This window comes from Anas acuta, chromosome 2 (genome assembly GCF_963932015.1).
Source record: "Anas acuta chromosome 2, bAnaAcu1.1, whole genome shotgun sequence".
In the NCBI taxonomy this organism is placed as follows: domain Eukaryota; kingdom Metazoa; phylum Chordata; class Aves; order Anseriformes; family Anatidae; genus Anas; species Anas acuta.
Genome location: NC_088980.1, coordinates 88,965,237 through 88,989,837, shown reverse-complemented (window position 1 = coordinate 88,989,837; position 24,601 = coordinate 88,965,237). Strand labels below are relative to the sequence as shown.

Here is a 24,601-nt window from a genome sequence, read left to right as displayed (position 1 = left end):
CTATATACACCATGCAGGGAGCAATTTGTGAGTGCCTGTATAATTGTGGCAGGGAGGACTACGCACAGATTGCCACTGCAAGGTCATGGTCTTTACACCCACCTGCTCCTCCCAAGAACAGCAGTAACAGGGCAGAGTTCTCCTTTCTTTTCCTTTTAAAATGGAAAATAAATTGGATGGAAACAGAAGGGGGAAGAGGATGAGAAACATCAAAAACGGCCGAGTAAAACTTTCAAAGGATTCACCAAGTATATCTCATGATCTACATTAATAGTGCAGAATTATTCTTACTAATGTATTCTGAGTAAATGTTGATAAAGTCTTCTGTGTACTTTACCACAAAGCAATGATTTTTGCCAACAAAGAGTGAATCACTTTCATACGCTATGAAAATGTAGCAAGCCTAAAGGGGGTGGGGGAGAGACACACATCTGTTTCATTTGTTCTTTTCAGTAGTTTCTGTGCAGGCAAACTTCAGGAGCTGGAATATGAGAATCTATGTCTCAGCTCCCTTCCCCCTGCTTTCTGAATCATCGTGATGGTCATTTCTCTGTTTCCAATGCCTCATTTTCCACACAGTAAAAGGATAATCTTCTAAGGGCCCCTGAAATTCTTAAGGGTTGTCTGCTGCTTTCACAGTCTGACAGTGACCATTCTTCAAGAGCTGTCCTTACTCACGTACAAAGTTTTGTGTCCCTTCCCTCCCCAAAAGCTAATCAAAATCTCAACCCATAAACACCTGTTTCAGCAGTAAGTTTATCTTGTCATTTTGTGAAACACTGTTGTCATTTTCAGTTAAAGTTCCATCTTTATTTTTGCATGAAGAAAACACAGACTTTATGAAATGGCAAAAAATAAAGAGATTTGCATTAGAAGTGCTACTGCAATGATAACACTGCTTCTGGGTTAAAAAAAGGAAAGCTGGTTTCCTCACTTCTTGTCAACTACGCATAGTATTCATCTGCAGAGATAACATCACTTGACCAGTGCTTTTCCAGCCTCAAGTTATGTATTTCCCATTGCTCTCAGTAACTGTCAAACTGGCTACACATTCCTCACAGGCAACTTTAGACTGGGTAATTTCTGGTCGTGTAGTATTCGTGTCACCTGCACTTTGACATTCATGTTACATTTGGATTTTCACTTGAAGCAACAGATGCCTTAAAATAATCAGGACTTTTGAAAAGGGATATTAGAAACGTCTTTAATGAAAGGGTTGCGCAGCATTGGTACAGGCTGCCCAGGGAAACGATTGAGTTACCACACCTGGAGGTCTTCAAGAAACATGCAGGTGTACAACTTAGGAGCATGGTTTCGTGGTGGACTTAAGTACTAGGTTAAAGGTTGAACCAGATGATCTTAGAGGTCTCTTCCAACCTGAATGATTCTACGATCCTATGCCACAAACCTTGGGACTAAGGGACAAGGAAAAAAGTGAAACAAATCTCCCACTGCTGCATGACGTGGCACTTCCACCTCTTCAGGCAGAGCTCCTCCGGTGCTTCCAGTCACGCTGTGGGACTCAGCTTTGCTTCCAGGAGAACAAAATGACAGATTGAGCTCATTAGAAAAACTGCTGCTGTCCTGCAACTGCAGCGGGCACCTGCACAGTAATTTTCATTCGCACAAAGACCCCTACTAACTTACCTGACTTACAGTACTAAACACAGCTCTACTCTTTTCATAATTAAAATAATCAAAAATGAGCTTGGAAAAATGTAGCTTTAACAGTTTTTACACATACCTTTCCTTTCTACTAGAAATCATGCTCTAATACCTTGAGGAAGAAGCCCTAGCTTCTGCAATTCTTCCAGTTTAATTGATGATACTAAAAAAATAACAGCCTGAAGATGAGATTTCCCAAGGTGACAGAAAACACATGTCAAAGAGATGTCCTACTGACCTAATCAGCCAGTTACACTTCCAGAATGTCATCAGTTTATCCAGACTCAGCAACAACTATTTTAGAGCTGTCCTACCCTGCAGTAGGATATACACACCTGTAAGTACATATACATAGATATAGGTTTTACTTCAAATTGGTCAGTATACCTCCTCAGGTTTTCTTTCTGCTTTTTGGAACTTTTCTATTTCATATTTGGCAAAGGCTGCTTCATAATTTGACATCTTAAACAGCATTTTGCCCTCAAGCTAAATCTTGTTTCTCCATATATTAATTCCACTTCTGAAGTAGCCTTTGCATTTATTGCTGGGCCACCAATGTTTTTGCTAGCAAGCATAATTACTGAGCAATAAACATGAAAAAGCAAATTAATATTTGCTGTGCTTGTTTATGTTCTTAACCCCTGGCATAGGTCACTAGTTCCACGGCTTCATTACAGGAGAGCCTGGGCTACTCCCGGATTTGCTGTGGTTTAAGCTGTTAGTTCCTTGCTGCAGGTTAAACCAGAGATTCTTTTATTTATTTATTAAATCAGAAGTGGATTATTATTGCCTTAGTTTAGCCAGTGGGAAAGCAAATAAGCAAACAAAACCCACACACCAAGTACACGGGCAGATGAATTCCCGTGGGATAAACAGGAGTGTAAACTTGCTTATACAAACCCGCTTTGTACTTACCACAGGGTGAGAGCAAGCACACGAACAGTTGCTACAGAATAGGAAGTGTAGCAAGTTCACAGCTTTTACTAATTACCCAGCAGAAGCTCGCCTGGCTGCTTGTGTGCTCTGGGCAACTCCACACCAGTGTGAAACTTGCAACAGCAGACAGCGGGTGTGCAACATTTTCCTGCGGGCTGTTGTTCAAGATTTGGACCCTCACATTGATCCTTCTCCTCCCGACAGAAGTCAAGCTCTGAGCAGCCCTACAGCTCTTCCTGACAGCCCTATCAATGATCTGTTTATGCAGAAGGGAAGGGGTCTCCTCCTTGCAAAGTGAAAAGCAATACATTTCCATGCCTCAGGAGCTGCTCACTTTGTGACCTCTTCATCAGTGAGGGTGGCAAAGTGCAAATGCAGCTGCTGGGAAGCTCCAATGATAAAAAAAAGCTAAATATTTTATAAATAAAACAACTGGCAACAGTTGTTTTATAGTTGTTTTTCTTTAAGTTTCCACCTTAAAACATTGGGCTCCTCAGGTATTTGCATGTGCAAACCTGAATGCCAAATTAGACTTCATGTTAAGAAGCATTGTCCTCGGGAAAGCTGTAAGAGTCATTCACAGATCTGTTGGTTTGGCACCGCATACAGCACGCAACATGCTGAGAGACAGCTAAGCACAATATTTCCACAATACATTTTGCAGTGTAAATGATTTTGAAAAGCTCAGCACGTTCATTTGCCAGTGATGATCACGACAAAAGAGTAGATCTCTAAACGTTTCCAAAATATCCAATACAGATGTAGACGATTCCCCCTATAGCAGGGCTGTGAGTAAAATCTAGGGCAAAGCAGGACACAGCTATCGACAACCCCAAGCTATAAAAGTCACCTCAATAAATAAATAAATAAATGAACTCACACCGAAAACCAGACTGCAGAGCATTTTTAGGGCTTGCCTACTGTTCTGATGCAGGGAAAGTGGATGGAACCTGAAATCCTGAGATTTATTTCATTTTGTTGTCAAGGAATATTGCAAAGCAATTATGAAAATGAATTTCTACAGTTCTGCCTGAATATGAATTTCAACTTTTTTTTTTTTTAAATAAACAAACACACGCTTTTAGGACTAAAAGAACATAAAGAATTTTAAAAGCTACTTAAAGTTGTGAACGCATGTAGGAACAACTACTTCTCTCTAACTTTAGGAGGGAGGGAAGCAAAAAATCTGCAACCTATCCATCCAGAAAAACTATTTAATTAGAAACCTGAAAGCTTTATGACCATTTCGGCTGAATATGAGCCAGCAGTGTGCTCAGGTGGCCAAGAAGGCCAACGGCATCCTGGCTTGTATCAGAAACAGCGTGACCAGCAGGGCTAGAGAGGTGATCGTCCCCCTGCACTCGGCTCTGGTGAGGCCGCACCTCGAGTACTGTGTTCAGTTTTGGGCCCCTCGCTACAAGAAGGACATCGAGGTGCTTGAGCAGGTCCACAGAAGGGTGACGAAGCTGGTGAGGGGCCTGGAGAACAAGTCCTACGAGGAGCGGCTGAAGGAGCTGGGCTTGTTCAGCCTGGAGAAGAGGAGGCTCAGGGGCGACCTTACTGCTCTCTACAGATACCTTAAAGGAGGCTGTAGAGAGGTGGGGGTTGGCCTGTTCTCCCACATGCCTGGTGACAGGACGAGGGGGAATGGGCTAAAGTTGCGCCAGGGGAGTTTTAGGTTAGATGTTAGGAAGAACTTCTTTACTGAAAGGGTTGTTAGACACTGGAACAGGCTGCCCAGGGAGGTGGTGGAGTCACCATCCCTGGAAGTCTTTAAAAGACGTTTAGATGTAGAGCTTAGGGATATGGTTTAGTGGGGACTGTTAGTGTTAGGTTAGAGGTTGGACTCGATGATCTTGAGGTCTCTTCCAACCTAGAAATTCTGTGATTCTGTGATTTTGCAACAGTAAAATTTTGGCTAATCATTCACTTCAAAATGCAATTCAACATCTTCATCTAATACGTTACAGACTGGAATATTGCTGCCCTATAGAAAGTAATGAGCTTTCCAAGGCTTACCGTAACCTCTCAGCTATACGACAGCCCAAATCGATCTAGACCCTAGCCAAAGAACAGGAGAAATAGCGGAGGGGTCACATTTAGGGAAATCCTTCAGCACACCAGGCTGTTCAGGGCCTAACAGGGCCAGGACAACACAGTCCTTTGGGTACTTTGCCACTCAGCCCCATGCAGCAGCACGTTCCTCTGGATTTCTGAGCCTCTGCACTCCTTGCATCTGCGCAGTGGATAAGGACAAGGGATGTTACACGAGATACAAATACCTTAAACAGAATGTGAGACTTCCACACCCCACCTGCTCTAGGTACACGTCCACTTCAAACAATTCAATCCATCTCAATATGAAGAAGTTTTCTTGATGCTATTTTAACCTGAAAACCTTATTTCCTTTGTTGCAAGTTTCTGTGACCATTCATCACTATTTTTCCACATTCAGCATTTCAGAGTAATAACTAGGCATCACAGAAATCAAAAGATTAAGGTGATCAGGTGCATTTTGCGAAACACAGATAAACCATTACACTAAACTATTCCAGTCTCTGCTGTTTGTAACACCGTGACAATCTTACATAGGCACCTCTCTAACTTACCTTGCTGTTTGAACTGAGAAACATTAGAGAAGATGACAAAGTTGGCGAGAAAGCTGTCGGAAGTCAAGTCTTCCAACACAAATATACTCTGCCTGAAATAACACAATATCAGTGTATGATCTGCTAGCTTGCACTACTGCTTCAAGATATGAGCCACATCATTTTTCTTAGGCAAAAACTGAAGTCAACCTTCAAGTGCGTTCCCAACTTCCTCATGCAAAAGAAGTGACACACAACGGAAGTTTTCATTTCTGTAGTTGAGTTAGCTGCAAAGTCTAATCAGGTAAGAAGTACAGTACATAGGCATCAAAAAAAATTTACAGATCCCTGCAAGACTTCCCTGCCTTCAGCAGATCCTGAATCAAGTCCAGAATGAGCAGCATTGAGGGGGAAAGCATGGGGAATCCAACTTGGACTGGGATTCACCCAGCAGAACTGGTTTGAGCCAAGGAGCGTGAAAGGGATGCAAAACCATCAACAGTGAAATGATTTGTCAGAAGTACTTCAAAACAATCCTTCTGCTAAACAGAAACCTTGAGAATGTGTTCCCTGAGGAAATCCCCATCGCTTGCAGCATGCTGTCTGAAGAAGCTTTTGTATTCTGTGGTTCAGGACTGTGTTACCTTGTAGACTACCACTAGGGTCTGTTAAGACTTGCCCACAACGAGAACTTGGACAATTATTGTTAATACAAACACACAAACTTCGTGAGAGTTCTTGCTCATCCTACAAAATCGCAAGTAAACAAAGGGGAAGATCATTATCTGTCACAGACTCCTTAAAGGAGCAGACAGCCAACTCAGCCTGCCTCCACATTGCCTCCTTACACAATTAGTGATTCACAAAACAATTTGTGTGAGAATAATAATAATAGAAAAAAAATTAATACATGCCAGGCTTGGAGAGGAAGGAAATTATTAGGTGCTCTTATTGACTTGTCTCCTGACCTTGATACCTTCTGCGGGGCCAGCATTTCTGTGGTCAGCCCCAGTGCTAGGCCAGGCTGTACATCCACCCCGTCCCCAACAGAGATGCTCCTGCTCTCCCCAGTCCCACAGCTATGCAACAAACCCGTGAATGCTGGAAAACAGTCCTGGCCCAGGCTGCATTTCACTCACCGTTAGCCCTACAGGCTAAAAGGAGCTGGCTTGTGGGTTGGGTTTTCTCCTCCCCTACATAGAAGTTTAGGCTCTCCTGGAGAGGATAGCAACTACTAAAAACATGCTTTCATTGTATTCTGCAAGTGCAGATGACTCATTCGAAATCATGTATGGGTGCATGCCCTTCTCATCCCTGTTATTTACAATTTTACATAGATAGATTCCAGCCAAACTGCCACCATCCTTTTCCTCCTCCTGAAGAAAAATCCTTCCTATTTTTTCAGTATGTTCATCCCATCCTTACTAGAGTAAAGAGATGCCTACTATCTCCCACACCAATAAGAAAAAAGTAAAATTGCATTTCCTGAACGCTTTATTTCTTTATTTATAAATCTCATTTTAGCAGTGTGCTTAAAGTATTTTTATATGTAAATATATATATATATATAAAATCAATTTTAACAGTTTTGCTTGCCAGTTCAAACAGGAACATTTGGGAAAAAGTTGCTGAAAACTAATTCCAGAACATTCTGGTCACTCTTAATAGGAGTTTAGGATCTAAAATTTAAACAAAAAATGCCACGAATATCCAGCTACTAAATCCTTCATTCAGAGTTCAGCAAGCTTCAGTGACTCTGATGAGCACAACAGCCTTGGAATGGTAGAGGGGCAGATCCTGAGGTAGCCTAATCTCAGAAAATTAAAAGCTTTGAAGATTAAGAGCAGGACCTTGAAATGACCCAGAGAGAAAGAAAGAGACTAAGTGGTTTCTGCAGCCAGTCACTCGCAGAAAGCAGGCTGCTAAGCCCCAGATGCCCTCAGCCAACTCTCCGGCTCAGGAGTATTCCAGCTCAGTGCTTTGGTCTCTGCAGGGGCAAAAGATCAGAGCCCCAAGTCCCCAGAACAGATTTTAGTCTGCCAGAAACTTGGTATAGCAGCTATCCTATGTCTAATTTTTTTTTTTTCTCTTGGATAGCTTCACAAGAGTTGCATTTACTCTGAAGTGACAGAGTTACTGAGTCATACAGGGAAGCTACCTCACAGATTTCAGAAATTTTGGCGATTGTTCTTATTTTTTTTCTCCTTGTTTATTTTTATTACAGAGAGAATACTCTCTTTAAACATGGACAAAAGCAGGATGCAGAAATCCATGGCTGAAGCCTAGCCAGTACTGAAGATACCAAGTTCACTGCATTTCATGGGCTAAATTCGCGCTTTACACCTTACTCCTTACCTTTTACACAGAACCGTAATCAGTCTCGCTTTCAGCACACAGTTCCCTAAAACGTCAGCTCCATTCCTGAAAAGCTGTTGACAAGTCAAATATTCCTCTTGCTTCACAATCTGCCTGACCAGTACCTGCTTGTCCCTTAACCAATTACTCCTAAATGCAAGGTTTTGTACTTCACTAAGCAGAATCCCCTTGCAGCCAAGCAAAATGTTAAGTTTTCAAGGCTCCAGCCTGCAAGTTACAGGGTAGATGTGTGCATGGAGGAGGAATATGGAACTAAAATTTCTTCAACCTCACAACGATTTATGTTAAAACACAACCCCCATGTCATTAAGCAGCACTGCTGATAAGCACACTCTAGGAATATACACCCACAGCTACTAGAGGGATAACTTCAGAGAACAGGGCAAAGACCGATGAAGGCAAGGGATACACAGCAGAAACTGTTTTGTTTCACATGAACCTTTTAGTAAAACTAATACAATAATGATTTGTATCCCAAGCTTTTATGAAGCTGAGCACATGAAGGTGAATCGTACCTCCCTACCCATTCTTGGCAGAGGAACGGAGGAGCTCCCAGCACGCTCCACGTGAACTGGCAGCACAAACCACTGCAAGAATGAATTGCTCAACTGACAGCTGGTTGGTTGCACAAGAGGCAGCCTGCACATACGTGCAAAATACACAGAAATATTACCTGATTTTTCAGATCAGATAGATACCATAGACATGCAGTCCCCAGATACAGTTTCACATGTCCAGGTGCTTTGTTTTTTTTGATTGATTTTTTTTGGATGTTTGGTTTAGGGAGGATGGGATGGATTGCTCGTTTGTCTTTTCTTCCTTAGGAGAGCCACCCCAGACAAAATTAGACTCGTGTTTCAGGAACAGTACACATCATGGATTTTATACACCCAAAGTCAGCAGAAATTAAAACTAAGCTGGAAGGAAGGTTGCCTGCAATTGTGAGTGAGAAGTCTGGCAGGGAAAGCACCAACTGGCCTCTGGCTTGCCAAATTGCTCAGTGATGACACTGTGGGGTATCAAAGGGAATGGAGTTAAAATTACCAGAATTATCGTGGAGACATCAGTGGAAAGGAAAAAGAAATGTGAGGTGACAACTCGTTCATGCATACAAAGTTACTACAGCATTGTAAACAACCATCAGAAGACTGTCTATCTTTACTTGATTTTAACTTATTATCAAGTTAGCAGGGAATAAGTACTTCTCATTCTTTTATGCAGTGATAAAAATTGCTGTAAACTGATGACTAGATCAACTTCTATACTTCACGCTCCTACTGAACAGGAAGGGATGCTCAGTTCAGCTTTATTGGCTACTGTTATCTGTTGAGCAACATTCTTTGTAACTGCTTTCATTTTGAACCATTTCTTTGTCTTCCAATAGTTATAAAAACATGCCCAAAACTGGTATGTGTGAAAGGCATGTGTAACATTATTTAAAAATCTTCTCCATATAAAATAATCTTCAGAAGCACAGTTTCAAGTTTTAGGAATTCGTATTTGTATTCATCAGAGGCATGACAGCTACCACAAAAGGTAGAGGAAACAGTAAAAGCAAAAGGGCTACACCTCCTAATGTTAACAAGCCCTGACCAATTAAGAATGCAGTTAATTTCCTTCTGGCACAGCTACATTACTCACATGCACCAAGCCTATGCCAAAACGCACCCATGCAATTAATAACAACTACCCAGTCCAATATAGCAACAAACAAAGCTAAAATAGCTTTAGAGTGTCTCTTCATTTTACATTCTGAGCAAGACAGTCACCTAAAGGCCCAGAAAACATCCTTCTGTTTTCACAAGTCTCACCACAGATAGTTTATGGAAAGCTGTGTTAAAGCATCAAATGTATGCCAGCAATTGAAGAAAGAAAAAAAAAAAAAGGCAAGACAAGGATCATCAAAAAACACTACCATCACCACAGAAAATCCCACACACCATGAGTCAGAGTGGAAAAAAAGCCAATACAAGTTTTTTCCTCAAGAATATGTAACAAGGACTTAAATTTCAAGGCACAAAGAAATTGAGTCTGTAACTTCAAGAGCACAACTTTCATGTATTCTTCTACTTTGGCTGTTATCATACAGGTTGGTACCTCTGAGCTCCCAGAACTAACCAACCTCAAAGAGCTATAATATGGATTAGACTAGTCGCAATAGTCTTCCTCACAGATTTCTTGTAGTACCATTTCTCTAAAAGAATATCGCATAAGTGAACATGGATGGAGAAGTCAAAAAATTCTTAATTACAGAAGGGGGGGGAAGGGGCTCATATGCTTACTAAGGAAAGAATTTTACATTTTCTGTTCCTATGTTGACCTGAATGCACCAAGTCAACCACAAAAGCTCCCGAAACCTCAATGCTTCTGGAACAAGTATGCTTATTAATCAAAATTTAGCAAACATTGACTTACCCAGCATCCTCCTGGAAGCCTTCCAACTCATCCCTTTGTTCTGCTAGAGTGGATTCTAAATCCAGATAGGTACCGTTGTGAGACAGTTGTAGAGTGCAGTCATCAAGCTGTAGGACAAAATTCAGAACATCAGATTTTAGCAGTAATTTTTTGACATACCTCTAACATAGGCTTTCCATTTTCCAGGTCCAAAATCTCCCTAAAACAAACCATATGTTGGAAGTAGAAGAGAGTGATGTTAGACATTGTACACAATCCCAAGTCCATGTTCACTAGATAATGCTTGGTCACAATGATAATTTGTAACTTAAAAAGCCTGAAGGAAGAGCTAAGAAGCAACATGAACTTCTCTCTCACCATGACAGCCCGTTGCCAAATTACAAGAAACAAGGAAAATCCCTTCCCAAGGCAGGGAAACAAGAAAAAGGGCAGGTGGAAATACAGGGTGTCGTACCTTCCTGGTAGGGAAGAAGTGACCATCCACCTCAGACATCCTGGGAAACCCTGCCCAGAAGCAGAGGAGCTGCCATCACGGAGCCCAGTCTGACAAAAGCTGCTGGGGACCTCGGTGTGCCACAGTGCTGGGGTCCTTCTGTAATCAGTTTCACTTTCAACAGTATTGTAGCCCCAGGTGTTTCACATTACTAGATATACAAGCCAGCCTCAGGTTGACTTGCCAAACAGGAGACACTTCATCCCTCTGGCTGTGGCAAAACAAGATGACAGCTCCATTGCATACCTCTCAACCCTACCACTATCATAGTTGCTTTTTTTGGAGGGGGGATGAACTTACAGCCCCACGGCAGAGACCACTTTGGGGAGAGAAGAACAATTCTCACCGTACCAACCTGCTGTTGCAGGTGGAAACCAGTTCTTAGAAGGGGTTAGCAAGGGTCCAAAGCATCTGATGAGTCAAAGAAATGACACTTTTAACACTAGAAAATAGTTGAAACTCCATCTAAGATGAACCACTTGTTTATCACCTGTCCAAGAAAAAACACTAGAAGTCTTCTCAGGGTCATTCTGGATTAACTGCACTGGTAATCCTGCAGAAGAGCAACTTTTTAACATGCAACTGATAGAGCGTGACTTTTGAAGGTAGCCCACATCACTGTGCTGAGCAGTGTTTACAGCTTGCAAGAAAAAGTTCATTTTCTGGAGAACGGAAAGGATAGAGGGAAGAGGTGAAGCTGCGTTTGAACCTGTTCCACTTTTTCTTTTCTCTTTTTTCCCCCTCAGTGAAAGAGTAAGCACACCAAATAATGCAGCATGAGTTCTCACCCTGACTCCTGGGGATTAAAGAAAGAAAAGCACCTCCAGGCCCAGCTCCCTGATATTAAGAATTACAACAGTATTACTATTCTGCATCTCCCCGGGTACAAAGGATATTATTAACCTATGCTAATTCAAAATACACTTTTTGGAGAAGAAAGACTAAATACTGCTCTGGGAAACTTTTTCCCAGTAGCCCAGGATATCAAATGAAATGCTAATTTATTCAAAGTAATGCCAAAAGGCAAACTACTAATTAGATAAATGTTCTGCTGTCACTATGGAGATTAGGAGATTTGCCCACAATTCCCAATTATACTGCACAATTAGGGAAAAGGAACAGTGCCTTACTAATGTCTTCTGACTTTAGTGTATAAAAAGCATGGTGAGAACAGGAAGTACTTCGCGTACAAGATAAAGGAAAATAGTGCATTCTACCTATTTTCATCTCATCTCCATAGTTTCAGCTGAACATAGCATTCACACAGGCTTTAAAGGGTTGTTCGCAGTATCCATTTATCCATTAATAGGAGTGACTGCAATTTCTTCCATTACTGTATCTTTTATTTCCCTTACTTAACAGTGAATCTTGCCAGAAAAGTCTCTCTTGCTTGTGTACACACAGACATGAAAAGGAGCAATACAACACTTTGAAAAGCAGCAAGAACTAATGCAATAAACTCTGGAATCACCCTTATATAGGGTCATTAAGCTACTTCGCATCTTCCCTTTCAAGCTTCACCAGTACTCGTATTTTGTAGACAGAACACACAGATTTGTTACCTTATGATTTTTTTTTTAATTAGTAAATCGCCTGTCTTTTTCAACACAAAGGCTGGCCAATGTTCACTCATTAGTGCTTATTAGTAGCAATTCAAGATGTTAGGTCTCTCCCCTCTGTTCTGTGTTAATTCCATGTTTATCTAACACGCATCACTTCTTCCCGTCTCTGGAGACCCTCGCAGACAGCTTCTGTCTAGCTCATTTGGGACATGCTCTTCCCATTGATCACAATTCATGTTAAAAATCTTTATTAGCACACATCTTCTCTGAGAATGATCAAAAGGCAGAATCTATAAAGAGTCTTTCAAAAATATTTAATAGAGCTGTTTTCCATAACCCTGAACAAGATGGCTATTCAACTTTTTAGAAGTTATTTCTGTTTATTTCACTTTATTCTTTACTATTCTTTTTGACTCTTCAATATTCCCTACTGGTCCCAAAACTCAGACAAGCATTTTGTTGTTGTTGAGCTGCTCAACTCGTTAATACTACTGCTGCAAGGCCTTTTTTTTTCATAAACATAAAAAACAATTTTTCTAAAACCTCTCTTGCCAGTCCTTTCAAATCATTAATCATTTTTTTCCATCACACCTGTATGTTGCCCAGAAGAGCCAAAAATTTTATGTAATATAACAACAAAGTAGTCAAGGTGACATTTACAATTTCTATTTTGTGCATCATAAAAGTTTGTCGTCTTTTAATCGTTTCCACAAAAGTACTCAAAAGCTTTAAAAAAAAATTGAAACAGAATGATAGTTTCAGCAGAAGAAATTGTATCGATGCCCCAGTGAGTCATCACCACAATTAGAAATTCTTTAAATAACCCTGAAATAGAGTTTTCCCACAGATAATTATATCAGGGAAATGTAAGAAAAAGGAACAGGAAGAACATAGTAAGACCATAAGAGTATGAGCAACAGTTACACTACTACAAGCTTATAGTTACACTGAACACAAATAATTAAGCAAAAGCAAACAAACTGATTAAACTGTTAAAATACCAGAACACTTAAAACCAGTGTTTACTAATCCCTCATCTGCTGCCATTTAACCCGTGCCAGAGGGAAGCTGCATCACACCATACCCGAGGAGAGGTGTCCTGCCCTCAGTCCTGGCCAGGAGCGGGCAGAGCGAGGTCAGCCCTGCTGAGCTCCTTTGCCCTGCCCTTGGGGGTCCCCACGAGCCCAAACATTACCCACTTGCCCCATGAAATCACACAGGCAGGGCAATGTCAAGCCAGCATCTCTTGCAAGTGCTCCTTATGGGCCACCAGGAAACAAAGAACCCAGCACAGAAGCTCAGTCGGTCACTATCTTCTGCAGGGAACCAAATTCAGTCAGTTTTGTCTAGTGCCTCAGCCCATGGGGCCAAAGTTATTTGCATTGCACAGCCACTGAACTTCACAGGACTCAAATTAGTTTGATGACAGTACACAGGCAATGACTTTCGCTTTGTTTTACACAGTAACCTGAAGGAAGGGATAACACCCATTTTTATTCATTGAGGAGAAAATCACAAAGAAGTCCTTGTTGTGCAACAGGAAGGCTCGCCATTTCATGGATTTAGATTAGATGTTAGAAGGAAATTCTTCACCTAGAGGGTGGTGAGGCACTGGCACAGGCTGCCCAGAGAAGCTGTGGATGCCCCATCCCTGGAGGTGTTCAAGGCCAGGCTGGATGGGGCTCTGGGCAACCTGGTCTGGGGGGAGGTGGAACGAGATGGTCCTTAGGGTCCTTTCCAACCCAAACCGTTCTGTGATCACTTAATTTCACAGCTTAAAGAACAAGTTACTGTAAGGGCAAACAAAAGCAAACAAAAAAAGCAGCAGCACAGCAAGACAACCATCCACCAGTCACACGATGCCAGTAAGTGACTACTGCTGCCTTCAGACCCTACAAGAGGAACTGGTTGAATGAAAATAAAGAAAAGCCAGAGTTCAGTTGTTGTTTTCATCTACTCCTCATGATCCAAGAGAAACACTGAAAGCGAGGTGTTGGCGGCCACAAGAGGGGAGCACAGGCGCGTGAAGCAGGCCACGCGTAGGCCGAGCGCCAGGGTCTGCCTCACAAGCACCCCCCGCACGCACCGGCCATCTTGATCAAGAAGCCTGTGGGTAAATGCCTCAACACAGAGGCAACGAGCACCGTACTGTGCCAAGAGAAACTTCTGGAAGTCTGCTTTCTCTTCCTCCACAGGGCTCTGTGAGATTAGCAGATGTCCCAGGTGGGCTTCCCTTCCTTCGTCTTGTTTTAACCCCCGTCCCAAGGCAGCATAGGCTGGCAAAGGTTAAGGGCAGTGGAAATGCCACATGCACCCTTCCCTGCTTTTCAGAAATCACAACAGCAAAACCACAAACCATTAAAAAAGCTTTTCTTCACTGTTTGTTCAGAGACCACATCAGTGCATTTTTCAACAACCAGTCTTGGGGAGCTGCTCTTCCCTCACCCTGAGAATCCACTCAGATTTTGGCCAAGTGGCTGCTCACGTCTCCCAAACCATAAGGCTTTGACAAGTCAACAGCAAGCATATGCAAAGACAGCTCCAAACACCTTCTTGATTTTATCTTCCGTTTAAATAAATGTAGGCACCACTCAGAGATCCAGTTCAGATAGCAATCAAGTCCCATTCACAGTGTGAAGAGGCCTACGTTATGAGTTCGAAGGATAAATTTATTTTCCAGTGTTACCACACAAGTTATCAAAACTGCTCGGCTCCTCAGCCACCAGCTGGAACTACATCAGATTCACCACGTTTCTAGCTGAAGTTACTGGGCAGATTATTTTGCTCATTTTGTTGTTTCCAGAATGAGGGGGAAAGGAAATGCCTTAAAGAAAAAAAAAAGTTGGAATAATCCAGTACGAGCTGTAGAAATAAAATCCCTCTTCAGTTCTAGCTTCTGGCACAGACTCGGAAAATCCTTATCTTACTCAAATGTCTTAGCTCATCTTTCATTTAAACATCATTTGGTGGTAATTGTTCCTATTAGTGTTGGCGTGCTCCTTACTCACCTACAGGATGCTTTGCAGAATAGGTGGAATGGTTGACAATAAAAACAGTCCCTTTACACTCAGTTTTCCATTTTTAAATCCAAAGCCTTGTTTTGCTTTACAGTTCACAAGCTTTACACATTTGCACATTCCAGCTACACAGTTTTAAAAGGTGCTCCTTTCCGGTTCAGCTGCTTCTACTGGGATGGCAATCCTGTTACCAAGGCCTACAAATGCTAGCTTTCCCTCTGCTTTGCCGTCTCATCCCTTTACCCCTACTTTTTTTTTTTTTAATTAAATTAAAAACAAACAAACAATTTCTACTCAGCAAAAACGTGAAAAAAAAAAAAACAGCTCTGCCTGCTTACCAAACATATTATGTATTCCTAAGAAAACTGCAGAAACCAAAATGGTGCAAATCAATATTTAATACTCTCACCCACAGCTGAGCTTCAAATGGAAAATGACCATGTTCTATTCAGATGGCATCACATTTTAATGCTTTTGAAGTTTTAGTATGGATCACCAGACATAAGTTTTCTGCATTTGCACATTGCTAGCCTCTTAAAACATAACAGCATCACTGTCTCTGTTAGTTCTTACAGAGAAACGAAACAAGGGGATGGTCTGAACGCATCCCACATGCAACCCACCTACCTGTCTTCAGAACTGCTATCATCTACCCTCTGGCCGAGGGCCTCAATTCCTTCCTTCTTGTAAGAGTAGGAATGCCACGGACATGCACATGCCAGTCATGAGGTAATATAACAAAAGAGAGACCAAAGCATCCAGCTCAGGAGCGATGCTGCATGATCCATCTCAGGTACAAAGCTTGACATCAATGGGATGAAATAAGAGCAAGTAATCTGTAAGCCAGATGTTAGCACTCAAAATGAATGGTGTATGCTAAAAACTACTCTCATCTTCCAGTCTGACAGACACCCAAAACAGCATACAATCGCTGAATCTTGATCTAAAAATCTCAATGCTCTCAGCAACGCCACTGCAATTGCTTAAAACAAAGCTTTAAACTTCTTACCCCCCACCATACTTTTTTTTAATAGTTTTGTGTTTTCTTCTCCATGTACTTAATTTATTTTAAAGCCCATACTTCCAAGAGGTCAGAGTTTTCAAGTTAAGCTCAGCCACAGGCTCTGTACAGATGGCTACTTCTGAAGAAGGCTCTTCTCCCAAAATCCAGCACAGTTTCCAAACCCTACCAAACTCACTCCTCCTTACCCATTTCAAGGATAGGGAAAGAAACTTGTTTGCTAGACCACTGACCTTTCAACTAATTTAGTGGGCATAACAGCATTCTCCAGTGTTGTGGCACCTCAGGAGCAATTAGCACAGTTCGTAGGAATAACTATTAATGCTAATGCACCTTTGGTTTATTTTTTAGCACACTAATGTCAAACTGCTCCACAGCCCCTGTGCATGTTGAAGAGCTTACACACAGTTTCATCGATGGCACCTACACAAAGTACAGGCTGCAGGTTTGCATGACCAGGCATAGGGCAGTCAGAGCACAATTCCTTTGAAAGGAACTACTACTCCAAGATGAAAATATGTTGGTATTTCATATGTAGCCTGTAGTCCTGGTCTGAAACAGCAGCTTTTCTCTCAGGCCTGGCTGACGCCACCGAGTACTGCTGGGGTCAGGTACGACAGCACACAAAGCGAAACATTAATGCCATGTGAGATCCTAGAGAGCCACTGCAACAACACGCTGCCAATACAAATACTCTGCTGAAATAACAAAGAAACTGAAAACAAACACTGAAAGCTGTTACATTAATATTATGGGTTTGACTTAAGAATAACAAAAGGAAGTTCAGAGTTCAAAATTCTGGAGCTGTGCTATTTCGGGGGTCTCAAACACAGGCAAGGCATCGCAGTGAAAGCGTAACGCACGGATGCGTACCTGTTGCAGTTCCTAGGCAGTGGATTATGCCCCTGACTCGCCAGAGCTTTCACATTGTGACCCCTTTTAACACAGTGCTCCACAGGGAGCTGTTCAGAGTTTACTGGAGTATCTGCTTCCAAACAAGACACCAGGGCTTCCATCAGTAGCCACACGAGCATTGCTGGGAAGCGTGCGAGGGCTCAAAATGTCAACAAGCACGGAACAAGAAAGCAAATTAAATTCACCTAGAGATGGGGGCTACTGAAATGTTTCGTACGAACAAAGAAACCAGAAGACATTAGAAATAATTGAGATTCTGCATAAGAACCACGCAAAATTTCGTTCTGCATGAGAACTGACGCACGTTCCTCCCCCGCCTAATTTAATCATTTTAAGTTAAATTAGAGACAACACACGAACCAAACAGCCAACAGCACAGCTCAAAGTGAAATTGTTTAGACCAAAAATCTCTCCAGCTTTTCAAGCCAGAAAAACCTACTGCATTTTCTAGTTTTCTCACGGTAAAGATAATGAACATACAACGATGCTAAAAAGCTAACCTCTGCATCTGCTCATTAACTTTTTGGCACCTCGATTCTTCCATTGCTTTTCCCCATCCTTGTTCAGCTTTTCCTCACTACGAACACAAAGAGCTAGCTCTTCTGGCCTTCGTGGTTAAGTATGTTTTCAGCCAAACAAAAAGGAGAGTAGCCATAAGAACAGGAGCCTTTATTTGGAAGCCTATACCGCTTTTTGGCTGGTACACAGGGGATGCCTACAGCTGACATGCTCTCATTACCATTTGGTTGGAATTACTGTGAAGGTATCCAGGGAAATGGAAATAATCTCTAAGCAGCAGATAGGTCAAGAAAAGGGAGAGGAGGAGGGAAAGGATTAGCTTCAATGGAGTTTATCATCTGAGGAATCTTTTGTTCAAACTTGTGTGTGTAGGAAACCACAGAAATCGTTCTTTTAAAGATAAGGCGCAGTCCAAGGAAGCAAAAATTGTACTGAACTCCTGACAAATCTTCAAAACGCTTTTTCTGTACTTATTGAACTACAAACTGTGAAATATGTCATATTTAAGAAATGTTTTTGAAGTGATGTCACAGAACAAATCGAGGATTTGCAGCCTTTTATTTTAATGCATGTCCCTACGAACAAGCTGTCTCCCAGCACCCTCCAGTTTGCAGCTGAAGACACAGGCTGCATGCTAGCACTTCCACCTCTGCTACTCTACTTGCACATGGCACACTCTGTGTTGCTCACTACCTCATCACAAAACTAAAATACTGGACTGCCACACCACCACCTGCACAGTTCACAGGGGCGCAGCAAGGACGCAGTAAGCAGTGAATTGCAATCCATCTTTAGCAGTGGTTTCATTGATGCAGTGGCTAAGCACCTAGTAGACAGCATACCACAAAAAACAAGACACCAAAACCCCACAAGCATTCTGTGTTCGCAGCCACATGACCCACATCTGCACCCTTTCATATACAGGGCGGCTGGAACATCAGTCCTGAGATCAGCTCTGCTTCAAATCAGTATTTGAGAGAACAGGGTGTTTGCATCATTAATTCCTCCTTAATGAGAAGTCAAAAGTAAGGAAAACAGGGAAAGAAGAGACAAGACATCAGGCCATTTGGAAACCTGGAGCAGGGAGGTTTGGGGGAAAACAAGACAGCTTAAGTGAGAGAGGACCTGACAGCAGTCCTGGCAAAATTTACACATTTCAGAGTGAAAGCAGGGGAGATTTAGAGTTAATGATAGTCAAAGAGAGTCACTAGTGGAAACAGGAAGCCCGGGGTAAACTATCCTTCATTATAGCCAAAATTTGACTTGGAGGATTCTGGTTAGCTATTAAAAAAAAAAAAAAAAAAAGCACAACCCCTTGGGTTAATGTACAGGGAAAATGCATTGTGTTAAACACATTAACACCAAGGGAAAAAAAATACGGAAATGTGAAAGAAAAAAAATAAAGCATGGCAGAATCACTGAAGAAAACATCACGCACTTGTCAACAGAACCATTTTTCAGACACAACCTGAATCCTGGAGGTTTAGATGAAAGATTTTGTCTATTAACAACTGTTGTAATGACTACTATCATCAACTCTTTCTGACTGACTCCTAAAGGTTTTGTGATTCAAAACCTAACATCAACTGTAAAAATCATTAAAAGAGCATGATTAAGAAGTTTATGAGAATGAAACTCAATAGAGAGCAATAGACAAATGGTAAAGAATCATGGACCTTGCAGATTCTTTTAACTCCTACTCCCAAATTTATAAAAGCACAAGGGATCTAAAGTTTTTTACCCTTAAGCAGAATTTATTTGGCACTTCTGCTTCACCTATTTTATTTTTTTATCATCCATTTTTCCTTCCGTTTGATTAGCTGCCAAGCAGCAGTTTCAAGCCCCAGCTTTAGAAGAGTTGCCTGGACCAGAACAGGAAAACAAAAGACAACTTTGGCATTCATTAGGAGCACGACTTAACAATACTCAAACAGAAAACCACACACTCAAACCCAGTTACAAGCAAAATACAACTCTGTAAGGAAATGATGAGTGTAGTATTATCATCGGACATATATCAAGTATTCATCCCTCATTTACACTCTGACTGTCCTGTTTCAAAAGGCATACAGAGAACATAGCTAAATACAAATGGCTTCAGCAACAACTCCTGATCTATTTTCCCTAGAAGTGAACAAGCTCTAAGTGGTATCAGTGAGGACTAGCCCATGCCGTAAGAGAACAAAACAACTGAGATAGCTTAGAAAAAGCTGAGAGGATGATGGTACTGAAAAGCTTAAAAAAAAAAAAGAAGTCCATTATGCTCAGACTTTTACAGAACAAAGGAATAAATTAATGAAAAACTATGAAACTAGTTAAAAGTGAGACTTAAATACAGTACAAAATGGGCCAATAAAAGCTCATAATTAGAGTTCAAAGCTTAGAGATCAAATGCAATTAAATGCTTCTAGAAATTCAAAAACTACTTCATAATTAAGAGCATATAAAACATGTATGCTTCAAGACAACAGGCATCCAATACCTATTATTTAAATTTATCCATTATGGTAGCGCTCAAATATCCCTCTGAACCATCTGGTACAGCTACTGTAAGAGATCACTGCCATAGTTACCACTTTTTTTCCTATGCACAAGAGAACCAGAACATGCCTGCACTTTGTTATAAGCATGAAAGCTCCTATAAATGAATATTCATGGAGTCCTTGACTCCAGTGCCTGTTCTCAACTTCTAGGTTTTTTTTTAAACATTTGAATGACCAAAATAAAACACAGTAATAGTAGTTTTAATAGGTAATATTGGTCAAACCCACTAAGACTGAAGAGGTTTTATTTTTTGCAGTCCTTAATGAATTAAGCTTGCACATGTCTAGCTGGTTGATTCCAAATCTATTTGCCTTCAGAATTGATGCTGAGAATTTCTACTTATTCATACAAGACCAAACACACGCAGCAGCTTTATGTACATATATGCTGTCATTAACCAAGGCCTTAGCACTTCTCAGCTTTAAAGCCCAGCTCCATCTCCATACCCTACTCCACTGTCCTTCACTTGCAACAGCCTTCCTGTGGTTCCTTTTGACACAGACCACTGAACATCCAAGTCCTGACAAGGCTTTCCCTGCAACACAACTGAGCAGCAAGCTACTGAAACAGCCCAGGAGCACCTGGTTGGAAATGCCTGATGCTGACTTGTCACCAAAGCCAACATATTATGGAGGAACAAATTTCTAAGTATCTAGAAAATAGTAAGGACAGAGGAGACTCTGTGGACATCTTTTGAGGACTAAGCTGTCAAAATTATTTTAGAGACACCAAAGCTGATTGGGGAAAATGTTATTTAGGAGCATACCTAGACTGTACAAACCTCTCTAATCCCAAATTATTTGAGGCAACATTCTGTTCCACAGATAAGCCTTGATAACCCTTTGGTTGAGTTTAAGTGTTTCTCACAGCTACCTGTAGCACAGTCACTTGGAATATCGTATCATGCACACAAGCATCCTGAAGCTGTATGAACTTGCTGCTCAGTTACTTCCCAGAAGGTGCAGAAACACTACATTTGCACTGTATAAAACCAGGGAATTCCCAGCTGTGATGGAGGGCTGTTCTTTGGCAAAATAAAAAAAAAATAAAAAAAAAGCTGCAATAAACACTGATTTATGCTTCAGGGCTGAATGAGAATGAAAAGGTGGTTATAAAGCAGTCAGTTTGTTAACTATTTAGAGAAGACATCTTCAATATTAAAAGCAGAGAAGAGTGAAGCTTTTCACATGGAGAAACATGTCCAGTCCTTGCAGTTTGGAGCAAAAGTTACGAGTAATTTTTAAACAGTGTGAAGAGTCACACTTAGAGTTGAACCAATCCTGAAGTGGTTAGCTCACAGACACAGAGCAAGATTTTGGCACATTCAGAAAGAGCAAATGTTTCCCCAATCCTTAGATCAGGGCATTCATCGCAAGATCCTTCCTCCTCTCTAAGCAAGGCCTTTTGGTACTTGCTGCATTCTCAGAAGTCTGAAACCAGAAGTACAATTCTCATGTAAGAAGAAAGGGTAATTATATACTGCTTTATGCTAGATAAAGCACCGTGTTAGTTAATGATAATGAATAAAATACATTTTCCTTCCACACTACTTACTTTTTGTATTCCCTCTATAGTCATGATGCTCTCTTTGCTGTTTTAATAAAAAAAAAAATATGATCCTAAAACACAAATAAATAACACAGTCAAGTAAAAAAAGAACAGCTATTAGTCTCTCTTTGGTATTGATTTCACTAAGAATTACATCAAGAACTAGTTTATTGTCAGTATGAGCTTAACTGCTGTTACAACTCAAAATCTAGCTGAGCTTTCTTTACCTCAGAGCTGTAGCTGCTCATCCTTCCAGTTCCATTCACTACAGGAAAGTGTCTCAAATAGCTCACACACACTAGCATGAGCCAGCTACAATCAAAAACTCTGAAACATGAAGCACAAAGCTGTGTTTTATTCATGGTACTTTTGTTTGCCAATTAATTTAAAAGCAGTCCTTCAAGAGGGAAGAGTAGCTTAGCTTGGTTAAGCTGTCTTACACTACACAGCAAGAGGACAGATGCAAAACTCTTGAAAAGTTCTGTAAAACCAAAAAAAAGCATAAAAACAATAGCAGTGTGCAAAGCATGAAGGTCTTTGGTACCACGCTAATCTCAGGATTTATACACCGGTGTAACTCTATCAGCTCCAACGGGATGATGTCATCTGCTCCAGCCGCGTGCCGGGGAAATAAGAAACAGGTCCTTTCAGCATGCAGGGAAGCCCAAACCTTTGTCTGGGGAGGCTTTCAGCGCCCGAATCCTCCTCCCCTGTTGCAAAGAAAGCTAGCTCCGCTCTATTTAAAAGGACCAGATATTGAGGATGCACTCAGGAGGCCATCAGCAAAAGAGGAACAAGTTCAGGAACTCTGCAGGCACTTAGGGGCTGCACTGGGCTGCAGCAGATGTAGGCACCCACAGCACCCCCACACCATGCGGATGCATGCTACCAGTGCCTGCGCTTGCTCCCACTGAGCTCTTGTTCCCCAAACCACAAAAACAAAACAAGAGAAAACCCACCAACCAAACCACAACTTAATAAAGCGAGTGGCAATGCTTAAGACCTTGCTAGCTGTCATCCAAAAGGGGGAAAAAAAAAAACACTCAGGAACCAGAAAAGATTCACAGATGGGAAAACTGCTGACAACCTGAGTAGTAGGATGTTTCTGATGATCCAAAAGCCATTGTGAAGTCCAGCTAAAACGCAAACAACAGCTATGGTTGTTCAGCTTGGCCAGGCAAGGAATAGCTGACTCAGTCATCCTAAAACAGAAGAGGAATGTGCCTTTTTGTCATGCGTGAAGAAAAGTTCAAAGTAAGAAATTAAAAATATACTTTTCCTCTCCACAAAAAAATCAGGAAACATTTTCTGAGCAATGCTGCAGCGTAAAGAGCAACTATGCACACAGAAAGCCATTCCTACCTTTTTTTTTTTAAATGATACTTTAAATTTTACATCAGTAGTATTTTTTCTTTTCTTTTTTATTTTCCCTAAAGCATTCATTGGTAGAAAAAAACATCCTGCTAGCTTTTAAGTTTAAATACATGCTTCAAACAGTTTTCAGGTTATTTGGTTTAGGCAGAGAAATAAGCCCCAGATGTTTCACTGAGAAGGTTTTTCACCAGGAAACTCACGGCCCTTCCAGATGTCTCAGGTATCTCTGAGTCCAAACTTATTTTTCCTACACGAGAGCCATGAATATTCTCTCTCCCCCCAGTAATCTCCATATGGGTTTATTATAAATGTATCCAAGATTACAGCTGCAAACTGTACCCATTGCAGCTGGCTTTAGGATCATTTGGCAGAGTGAACAGCAAGTAAGTCTTCCTAGTCCTTGTACCTTGCACGTTCTTTATTCTTACTTGGCACACCAATGAAGACAAAATTTGTCAGAAATAACATAATTAAAAACTGCATGATCTCCATTTGCAATTAGATGAGGTAGGTCAAAATGAGGGCTTGTTTTCCTTTATATAAAATGACTTGGAAATGACTACTTTGAGCAGACAGTTTTGCTGTGGATTTATGGAGTGTTTTATGGGTCCTGACATCATTAAGTGCTAAAATGCATAACCCCGATCATGATTTTTCAGTAGCCAATATGTCATGTCCCCAGTATGCATCTCCCCATCAACAGGTAGCTTCCCAGTGCCTTACAGGCAACAACTGATGTCTTTCCACCAATACAGGAGCCAACTACCTTTGCTAACATTGTCTCTGCACCACAGTTATCAGCCATCTTCTCTAATTGTTTAGTGTGTTAACATGATCCAGTTAAACTATCAGCAAGTGTGCCCAGCATCCAGGCCAGCAAGGTATCTTATTTCTACTTCAGACCTGAGAAAAGGCTCTCATACCCATCTAAGAAAAGGATACCACTACTTTTTGCAGCTTTGTCTTGCTTATTTTAGACCATTCTTCCTCAGCAGCACAAGAAATCAAGGCCCTGATTTGCAGGAAGCAAGCAAACAAACAAAAAAGCATCCTGCCCCTCTGGAGTAAGAGAGGGACCATGTCATAAGCACAGTTACACACAGATTTCACATTCTCACCATAAGCCCAGCTCCTCCACAAATCTGGACACGGTTGTCTTCATTGCCTCCACTCAGAGTAACCCTGGCAATCTGCTTCACACAGACTTGCTTACAGTGTGTTAGTTTTGTTTAGCTTTGGAGGCAGTTTGTTCTCGTCTCAATTAGCTCTCATTTAGCCTGACCACGTTCAGAGAAGATGATCTGTAGCAGAGTGATAGATACCATCAAAAAAAAAAGGACTAAGTATGTTATACCTTGAGTTGCACTAAACTTCTTGCTTTGATGTTTATAGGGGCATCAAATCTTTTTAATATATGAATAAAAATTTATTTTACTCCCCTTTTTCAGTTAGACATGACATTTATAATAAGAAATTGCACCAAGGAGTAATTGGACCTAAATATGCCAACCCCTAAAAAGTTCATAGGCACAGTTCATTTGTCCTGAGAGCAATTCCTGAACCATAAGAAAATATTGATTAGTAGCGAATAAACATGGTTCTTCTTTAGAAGTGACTTATTGAATAGT

General features: G+C 41.2%; 1 protein-coding gene across 10 annotated transcripts in view; it reads right to left on the bottom strand.

Annotated features, from left to right (window-relative positions):
- FHOD3 (formin homology 2 domain containing 3) overlaps positions 1 to 24,601 on the bottom strand; it is a 418,783-nt gene that overhangs the window by 377,188 nt on the left and 16,994 nt on the right. For all 10 annotated transcript variants that reach the window (XM_068671118.1, XM_068671115.1, XM_068671112.1 and 7 more), the window contains exon 2: positions 9,981 to 10,087. In XM_068671118.1, the coding sequence (XP_068527219.1) occupies positions 9,981 to 10,087 (107 nt within the window). The remainder of the gene's footprint in view (positions 1 to 9,980; positions 10,088 to 24,601) is intronic.